The following is a 10,061-nucleotide window of genomic DNA, read 5'->3' on the forward strand; positions in this document are numbered from 1 at the left end:
AAGGAGTGGGTTGGAAAAGGGTGCCTCGTGCTATGTCTCCCTAACCACTTACACCACTTCTCCAAAGTTGCAACTCACCACATGCCATTTTTCCTTTTCTTCCTCTAATTTGTTCCTTTTTTTTTATTTCTCCCTTCCTTCCATTATTCTATTAATGATGTTATCTTTTAATTTTAGTTTAAAAAATGTTAATGATGCTTAATAAATGTCCTAATTTAATTTGCTTAATGAGCTTAGAACTATCTCAAGTTTGAACATGTCTCGATAATGCAAAAGTACAAACTACAATATGGCTGCAAGTACTTGGTTAGGTGAAGGTCACTTAGGAATCTAATTATTGTTAAAGAAATTCAAGAGGGGGATTCCCATTTGAGGATTTTTTTTTTTTTTAAGTTTTAAAGAGAATTTTGGGTGAGCATTAATTGTAATTAATGGCTTTGTTTAATCAATTTGATTGAACCTCAAGAGAATGAACAGTTTGATTGTTATTTGGTCATGATTGAGCAGTTTCAACCCTGCTACAGTTTTGGTCTCTCATGGAATTTTGGTAGCAAAGCATTTTTTTATATCTGAACCAATCATTCATATCACCCAACCCAAGGACTCTAAATTTTACAGTCTGCCATTAAAACTGTTCTTTTCTCTGCAAAAAAACAGAGTTTGAAGGAAAAGGGAACAAAAGAAAGGGAAAGGAAGAAAACAGAACTGAGATGATTGAATCAGGACATCCTTTGGAGAACAGTAGAGCTATAATGCTTGCGAGATGGATGTGGCCTGCGGAGGAAGCTGGACCCAGTTCTTGATTGACTCGGTGGGCATGATAGCAATGCCATAAAAAAAACCTCAAATGGCAAAAAGCCATGGCATTTTGTCATCCAACTCGGTTCTGCATGCGCTGAGTTGGGTTCTCCCAATTTCTCCATTGACAGAGAATCCAATATAATGTCTAACATTTTTCTGGGGTAGAGAGAGTGAAAGAGACGGTCACCACCCTCCAAAAATTCCTTATATCCAATGCATCTCCTTGTATATCCGTCACTACCTCATCTGACTAACTTCTCATTAGCCTAACCATCTGAAGATTAAGAGCACCCACTCCAGATTTCATCATTATCCTCACATAGTCACTGCAACTTCCGAAGGAATCTTGCCTTTTTCTGGTTTCGTTTCTCTGTTTAGTGATTTCTTCTCACCGAAGCACAGAACCTTAAATCAGGAGACACCCACCTTTGTGTCTCTCTTCGAACCGTCCAAATGCAGTTAGATTTTGCTCCTCTATAACGTTATTGCTCCGTCTCTTCTTTCTTTTGGAGAGTCTTCAGATGGGTCTTGCTTACTGTTGCACATAGAGGTCTCAGCCGTTCTCTGCGCTCTTGATCGAAGCCGGTACCGTGTTTTCTTTATTTTGACCTGCAGTTAAACTTCCTAGTGCGTTTGGTCTTGTTTTCTCTGCAAAGCTGTTGTCTTTGCTCTCATTTGTTGGCATCTGCTGTACAGGGCAGATTTCACTCTGGCTTTTGGTTATTTCTCTGTCAGTTTTCATCTTTCATTTGTAACTTTAATGGGTCTCAAATCTAGGCTCAGTCGTTTTCTTTTTCTGGGTTTGAGCAAATTTTCATTTTTCAGTCTGCCCGATCCTTAACGCAACTGGGTTATCTGTTCTCGCTTGCTTTTAACTCAAGAATGTCTTACTTCTTTTGCTTCTAAGGCATTAATTCCTTGGCGTTTTCTTCGCGCGCGATTTGGCAGACACCTTTATTTTTTATTTGGGCTTTGGGCTTAAGAAGATTTCCGTGACTCCTAATTTTGAAGCTGTGTGAAAGTTCTGTTACTGTTCTGCTTTCATTCTGTTCTCTTGATTTAGCTCAAATTAACACTGTTTTGCATTCCCGTCTCATTTCCGAAGGTGCCTGAATTTCTTGTTTTGATACAAATCGATACTAACTTCTTATCCGAAATTTTTCTCACATTATGTTATTTTACTTCTCGTTAGCTCACGAAGGTCATGCTAAGGTGTGCTGTTTTTTGTTTTTTCCCTGTAGTTTGTTCCACTTGAGCTCAGATGGCTCTTGCTTGATTCTGTTCAGAATCTAGGCCCCATGGCTCCGTCCTATTTTCCTCTTCGGTGGGAAAGCACTGGAGACCAATGGTGGTACGCTTCACCCATAGACTGGGCCGCCGCCAATGGCCACTATGACCTGGTACGTGAGCTTCTGCGTCTTGACACAAACCTTCTCATCAAGCTCACTTCTTTGCGCCGAATTCGCCGCCTAGAAACTGTCTGGGATGATGATGCCCAGTCTGATGCTGCTAATTGTCGTTCTGTTGTTGCACGGAATCTTCTCCATGACTGCGAGAAGAAGAAAGGGAAGAACTCCCTGATCCGTGCAGGCTATGGTGGGTGGTTTCTTTATACTGCTGCCTCTGCTGGGGACCTGACATTTGTGCTTGAATTGCTCCAACGCGACCCACTTCTTGTGTTTGGAGAAGGGGAGTATGGTGTCACTGATATATTCTATGCTGCGGCAAGGGGCAAGAACTGTGATGTGTTCAGGCTTTTGTTCGATTATGCAGTCTCACCAAAGTGTTCTTTGGGCAGTGGTGGAGAATTAGAGGAGCAACCACATGGCGTTCCCTCAGTTTTCAGGTGGGAGATGATTAACAGGGCTCTTCACGCTGCTGCTAGGGGAGGCAACGTGGAGATCCTGAAAGAGCTTCTTGGAGAGTGCTCTGATGTACTGGCTTATAGAGATGTTCATGGTTCAACTATCTTACATGCTGCTGCTTGCAGGGGTCAAGTTGAGGTGAGGAGTTATTCTAGATGTCTTTGGTACCACCTGTTGCCAAGACATAGATGTTTTAGCATCTATAATCTTTCCACGTTTTATAGTTTATCTTGGTAAGAAATGAATATAACCTTCCAAGCAATTCTTGCAGTCTTGCAGTGATGGCAATGATCAAAAGCCTCATCAATCTTGCAGTCAAAAACCTTCCAAGCAATGGCAACAAAAATATCTTAGATATGAAAACAAACTTGCTTTTTAGATGTTCATGCTATGTAGATAATCTGAAAGTGCGGGCACTGGAGTAGAACAATAGCTGTTTGTATGACTGAGTGCATCTTAAATTTGTTTTGAGTGTTACTAGTTGAAACACTAACTTGGAACTGAAATGTCTGTGTCAAATTATGCAGCAATTATACTTGCTCAAGAATCTTATAGGGACCACTCTTTGGCTTTACAAGGTGTTTGCTGGAGGGACTTCCCAATTCCAATTTTCACTTATAATATACTTTAAGCTACTTAGGACCTGTAATTAACTACACCGTCTGAAGAAGAGGAGGGAAGACATTCTCCTGTACTGCAAATTTTCTTTGGAAAAGAACAAATTTACTTATCACCATCATAAAATTAGATGAGGTTGTAAACCTGTGGGAAGACACTCAAATAAACAGAAGAAACTCATGAGTAATTCTTTGCGTCAGAACATGTGTTAGCTACTCTGCTAGACATGTCTAAATATCAAAACCCACCGGTCTCCCTGTTGTCCATTTAGTGATGAATTAGGTGATAGTAAAATTTTTGTTCTTTTGTTGGAGTAACTAGGATTTCTTCTACACGGACTTCCAGCCTCAACTAATTCAGCTGCTAATGTTCAAAATCTAGTTTTATTTTATGTACGAGAGTATTACATGTTTTTTAGTCATTATATAAATGAATTTTTTATTTTAAAATGCTTGTGTTTCTTGGGTGCAGGTAGTAAAGTATCTAGTTGGCTCTTTTGATATTATCACCTCAAAAGACAATCAAGCTAATACACCCCTGCATGTTGCAGCTTATCGAGGCCATTTACCAGTTGTTGAAGCCCTCATTCTTGCAGGTCCCTCATCCATATCTCTGACTAACAATGCAGGAGATACTTTCCTCCATATGGCAGTTGCTGGCTTCCGGTCCCCAGGGTTTCGGAGATTGGACAGACAAATTGAGCTTATGAACAAGTTAATACACAGCAGTTTGATAAATGTGCAAGAAATCATCAATGTGAGGAACAATAATGGAAGAACTGCACTTCACTTTGCGGTCATTGGGAATATCCAATCTAATCTGGTCGAACTCTTAATGTCAGTCCCATCAATTGACTTAAATATTCGGGACACCGATGGGATGACCCCACTGGATCTTCTAAGTCAAAGGCCCCGGTCGGCTTCTTCAGAAATACTGATAAAGCAGCTTATTTCAGCAGGAGGGATATCAAACTCACAGGACTACAGGGCACGAAGTGCCATTGTTTCACATCTTAAAATGCAAGGAATTGGTAATAGTCCTGGAACTTCTTTTAGAATCTCCGACTCAGAGTTGTTCTTATATACGGGTGCTGGGTTGCACTCAGGCATGGAAAATGCATCGGACATGAGTGGTGATGTCGAGAGTGGAAGGCCCAGTTCATGCTCAAGTACCAGCAGGAGTGATCTAAGTCACCTCGAAACCGTCAATGGTTATCATGGTCTATCAGGTTCAAAGAAACCCAGTTCAGTTAATTATGCTGCTAGACGTTTAAAAATGCTACTCAAGTGGCCCCATCAGAGAGAGAAGAAATGCACTAAGGTCCCCGCAGATCAATTTAAGATCTTAGCTGATAGTGAATCATTGGAATCATACAAGAAGTTGAGTGATTTGGAGGATACACCAACCCCCCTACGACAGAGGTTCTCGAAGCCATCTGCACTTCCTAACAATAAGCGGACTCTTTCTGTGAGGAGCTCTTTGCCAAGTCCTTCAACAAAGAAGAAATTTGCTGCAGGTCTGATGCAAGGGGTCATTCAGGCAATGCCTTATTTGACATTCCAATCAAACTCACCCTTAAGAACCCCAATGTCCAGGACCCCTGTGTCAAGCTCCTTGTCAAGAACCCCTATGTCTTCATCGCCTACTCATTTGGATAAGCAAAAGGGTATAATATCCGATGATGATATCGGGGAATCCTCTTGCTCTAGGCCATCTTTTGACAAAGAAAACACACCTGGCTCTTCTCATAAATTAAGTTCATTGAATAACAAGCTGATGAACCAGTACTTCTGCTTCGGTGCACAAGGGATCTCTATGGAAGAACCCATTGGTGGGCAGCACTCAAGTCGAACCTATAAGCGTTCGCTCTTGTCCACGGCTTGATCTAACTTGCCAAGAGGAGACAAACTATGAAGAAATTTGGATCTAGACTAAATTAAGAAGGTATATTGTGCAGGCTTTACTGTTTCAGCAAGTTCTCTATATATTGTTTAAAGTTTGAGATAATATAGTATCCTGTGTCCGGATCATTGAGCAAGTACTGTTTAGACCATGCTCATCAAACTTCTTAAACTATCAGTAAATTGAATAGATCAGCTATCTTTCTGCATTTAATATGTTAGCCTGTGAAAAAGATCTGCAGCGTCTACTGTTTCTCTGGCTTTCTTCTCTGTCTGCTGTAAATTGTAGAGAACTCGGTTCTGAAAATTGCTCTAGTTCATGTGGGGTGGGGAATGATAAGAACTGCTAAAAATCCTCCTCATAGGCAGGTGAGGATAGAGTAGTTTTGGTGAAATTGCTAGATGGGTAGCTATTCTTTTGCCAACCCCCTAAGTACAGACATTTGATGATTCAGGTTATTGATGTAGTCTCTTAACCCATCAAAGACGGGTGGAGATAGAGTCCAAATGGGTGGAGTTATTGAAAACCTGCTCTACACCCACCCTGTTGACATCCTTAACTCGAGTGGTGAAATTGCAGAAGAGGTTCAAGTTTTCTAAAACCTGCCTCAAACCCACTCTATTACCGTTCTTAATTTGGTCAGATTGATAGAATTCTTCTGATCGAGTCAATCATCCATTTTGTTTAGCATTTGAAGAATTGAGCAAATTGTCCAAACCTTTCCATTTGTAGAGCATTTCCCATACTTTCAAGATTTGTTTGGAAAAAAAAAGAAAATAAGAATTTGATCATTATTATTCCTAAAAATAATTCATGAAAAGGAGAATTTGATCATTATCCCATAAGTGTCATATTGGCTTTTGTATTGGGTGAATTAGATGATAAAAATATTACAATTCAAAAAATAATTATGTTATTATCATTTTATCGATCTTAAAATCTGATAGGTTTAACCTAGTACGCAACATACGTTGGTATCATTTTAATACGTATATAATTTCTTGTAGATTACTAAAATGTGAAATAGTTTTCTATAAAAGCAAACCCTAATTGAGAGGAAAAAGAAAAGTACCACCTTATTTGGCTAGGCAAGAGATTTGAAATATATATATATATATATATATATATATATATATATTAAGCTGAAATTCTTAAATAGGAGCAATAACCGTGAAAAAAAGGAAAATTACAAAAAATTAGTGGAAATAATTATAATGGATATTAAAATGAAAAAAAAAAATCTATGAAACATACAAAGAACATTAAGAAATGAACAAGAAATCACTCAAAAATGAATATTGAAAATTAATTTGCGATGTACATACTATGATTTAAGAATGTTGTTATTGATGGTAAGCAAGAAAAAATTACAAAAAATAATTAAATTTAATTAATTGACTTGATCCACTAATTAATTTATATAAAATACTATGAATTTTGTTTATCGACCTTTTATATTGAGGAAACAAATAACTATATGATTTCCCCTAAATTTTATTTGAATTTTAAAAAAAGTTTTTTTATTTTTTTTTATATATGTTTTTGAAACATTCATATCAAACAAATGTAAAATTTTCCAAAATCAAATTGGTCTCCTTCATTTTTCTATTTAATCCAATTGCAGCCAAAGTGAGACAAAAGGAAATAGCTATGTTTTTTCTTAGACTTTATTCCATTGAATTGCTACAAAAAAATAATGCCTCAGTAGTCAAACCCCATTTTATCTGGTTGAATCGATGCCTCATTTTTGAATATTTATAATTGTAGAAAGCACTAAAATACATATCTCATTTTAAAAATGTAGATGTGCCTCCCTTTTTATGTGATTCAAGTAGACTAGTACTCTTTAAAATTTTAAAAATTTTTAGATTGGGTAATATCTTATGAATAAAATCAAAAGGAAGAGTTAAAAAAAAAAAAAAAAAAGGGCACCCAGTTGTTTCAGATAATCTCAGGTTTTGTTCTACTTAGAAAAGGGTTTCAGTAAAATTTGACAACAATAACATTTATAAATAATCTATGTCATATTTGTTATATTTGTCAATGATTAATCCATATTTAATTAGCAAATTAGTTTCAAAGAATTTTGGATTTTTCTTTAAGAATTTTTCTTCAAGAAATATTTTAAAAAATAAATCAAGAATAATGGAGTAGCTCCAAGGTAAGAACATATGCTGCTTCTAAAACAATCCTTCCGGAAGTAATGGAAGATAGTTTACTGGCATGTCTTTATAGTGATTGTGTTAAAAGAGACCCAAGTGTGTAGGGATGTCATGACTAATAAATAAGAAGAACTTCCATAAAGATGACATATAATTATAATTATGCATGCTGGTATATATCATCTTATGTCTTTTCTTTTTGAAACATGTAGCCCTAAGGGTATTATAATCATTGCAAACACTTTCACACAACTATAAAATACAACTTAAAGGCGTAGGATATGACATTCAAGCTTCTGCTCTTTGCTCAAATTCGTCTTTAAATCTCTCTCTTTTCTTCTCATTTCTCTCCCTTGGTTTCTTCTCTCTCTCTCTCCCAAGAGCTAAGAGTTCATCTTTTTCTTTCCTTCCATTGAAACCTCTTGTGTTTATGTGTTGGCCCTAGAAATCAATAAATTATTTTTTTCACCTTATTGCCTTCCACAGTTCGTTCAATTTCATGTGTCTATAGTGGCTTTCGCAATACATCTACCCACATAATATCTGAGTGGTGATGAGAAGTGTAATACCACAAAAAAAAATAAAGAAGATATTCACAATTTGCAACAAGAAATTTCAAATGAATCACCAATATCCTATACCACTTAATTATCTCCAATACCAGGTACCTGTCTTTCATGAGGACAAATCCAATTATGTCATATTCATGGACTTTTCCACAGTAAATTTCTTGCAAGGATGCCATCCACCATCTTCGAAGTGAAAGGAAATCCAAGAAGCCACCAAACAAGTCAGGTGGACCAATTGCTTGATATTGCCAACCACCATAGACTGTGATGGCGAATTCCAACAGTTTGGTTTAGTTCAGGTTTTTAAATTTTGATTACCTGTTTCAACAAGATATAGACAAATGGTTTTCATGCATGAAACTGTAATGAAACTGTGTTGACTCCATTATTGTTCTGGGCAGCTGCTTGGAGGCTTCATGGATGCTTGCCATCGGTCTACCTTTATCTGCTCTAGTTTCTTGAAGTCTCTGTAAGTCATTCTCAATAATAACAATGATGTTTATAACCAACAATGTTTTCCACAGTTTACTATCTTCAATTCCCCTGAAATCTTCACCAAACTGAAAATTCTGCTTGACTGTATTGTAACTACTAATAGACTTTTGTTTTTAAATCACAGGTGTGTTCAAGGAATCAACTCCATTAGCCATCGAGTCCAGGTGTGTCCAACAAAGCTCCCATAGTGAAACTGGATAAGTTGTCCTTGACCTCGTTGCTTCTTACAAACAAACTGCTTAAAATTCCACAAGAAGTCCAAGAAACCGGTTGGGTTTATCTTCTTCTGCCTATCAAGACAGGAAAAACAGTATATAAGATATTACAGATAAAGAGAACACCAAAACTGTTTTCATTAGTATACACTAATATGAAGGGTTGAACAAGCAAATGGTATGTGAACAGATAAGAAAGCAGAACAAATTATAAGTACTGAGTAGACCATGCTAAAACTCGGTGCAACCCATCAATCTTGACCGATAATTGATATTATCATCCACTCAGCACTCCAGCTATAGATGGTCAAAGGGAAGATGCACATGCCCTAAGGGAAAAGAAAACAAATTGAATCCATGCATTGACTTTCAACAAGTTGGGAATCTGGGTTTTGCAGCTCTGCAACTAGTATCTTAAATAGTAGTCAAAGAGAGAAAACGCAGATATAAAAAATGGCAGCCGTGTCTGGTATCTCGTCCCAGTTCCAATCTTGAAATGATTCCTGTTACCATTCCAATAAGATAGTTTGAAGCACACGGAATTGAGTAAACATGGCCTACTTGCTTTAGCAGGAATTCATGAACGAAAAAGATTGATTCTATTATTTTCATTTTTTACTTCTGAAGTCAACTATGGATGCATCAGTCCATGGTTTACTGCCAATTGCAGAGTGGGAACACAAGCAAAGGATGTGGAATTTGCAACCAAAAGCAAACTGAAACCAAAAAAATCTCTCTCAGAAAAATCAACAAACACATTAAGGTACAACTCCGTAGTTGACTAGCTACCTTCTGCCAAACTTTCCTGTCCATCTTCTATCAAGTTGATAACCCAGAGAGAAATAACTTCCAGGAATTAAAAGCACACTACGTGGGCGCAAGCAGATATTTCTCACTGCCCACTTGGGAAGGAAATCTGCAAATCAAAAACTTGAGCGAGTCAAGTTTGTCGTCCTTGCTGCACGTCATATCCGAGACCTGTATGCATAAACATCAACGTCGTCATCAACCTGAATAATCTTTCTAAACGCGTATTGATATGGACATATACACGTGAAAATCAAAGAAACAAAATCGAACAGCCTATGTCACCCGTTAATCAACTCCAGTCGGCTGCTTAAGATCTGTAAGACATACACATAATCATGTCTGCAAATACTATATTAATCTTTGATTTGATGGGAATTACCTAATTTTAGCGTTTCCGTGAGGTCACCGGCAAGGGCTTCGAACACGAAGTTCTTTAGGGAGAATTTAGTAAATTTTGAGTCCCAAAAATCGGCACGATGATGGGTATGGGTTCTGTCCGAGGCTTCGTTCCAACCATAATTTCCGTTTGTTAAAAAACTTAAACCCCATACGGCAATTCCCTGTCAACATGGAGTTCTCTGTACGCATTCACAAAAAACAAACAGGAAAAAAAAAAAAAAAATC

General features: G+C 37.4%; 1 protein-coding gene and 1 long non-coding RNA gene across 4 annotated transcripts; one reads left to right on the forward strand and one right to left on the reverse strand.

The window, feature by feature from the left end:
* The first annotated feature begins 969 nt into the window (after positions 1 to 969).
* Positions 970 to 5,865, forward strand: LOC137962618 (uncharacterized). 3 transcript variants are annotated; one of them, XM_068809599.1, is made up of 3 exons: positions 970 to 1,351; positions 2,043 to 2,804; positions 3,756 to 5,865. In XM_068809599.1, exons 2-3 carry the CDS (start codon positions 2,100 to 2,102, stop codon positions 5,166 to 5,168), a joined length of 2,118 nt encoding a protein of 705 aa, XP_068665700.1. In that variant the 5' UTR covers positions 970 to 1,351; positions 2,043 to 2,099; the 3' UTR covers positions 5,169 to 5,865. The 3 variants fall into 3 exon arrangements, with proteins under 3 accessions (XP_068665700.1, XP_068665698.1, XP_068665699.1); XM_068809597.1 differs by having other exon boundaries at positions 970 to 1,386; positions 3,756 to 5,864; XM_068809598.1 differs by lacking the exon at positions 970 to 1,351 and adding an exon at positions 1,402 to 1,906.
* Positions 5,866 to 7,883: 2,018 nt separating this feature from the next.
* On the reverse strand, positions 7,884 to 9,893 carry LOC137961857 (uncharacterized). The gene is made up of 3 exons (XR_011115091.1): positions 9,817 to 9,893; positions 9,417 to 9,605; positions 7,884 to 8,702 (listed from the first exon to the last, which is right to left on the reverse strand). It is a non-coding gene; the product is annotated as an uncharacterized lncRNA (long non-coding RNA).
* Positions 9,894 to 10,061: the final 168 nt, after the last annotated feature.

This window comes from Aristolochia californica, unplaced genomic scaffold (assembly GCF_029961685.1).
Source record: "Aristolochia californica isolate CCGP_79_NKW_82.1479 unplaced genomic scaffold, dmAriCali1.0.hap1 SCAF_4, whole genome shotgun sequence".
Taxonomy (NCBI): Eukaryota; Viridiplantae; Streptophyta; class Magnoliopsida; order Piperales; family Aristolochiaceae; genus Aristolochia; species Aristolochia californica.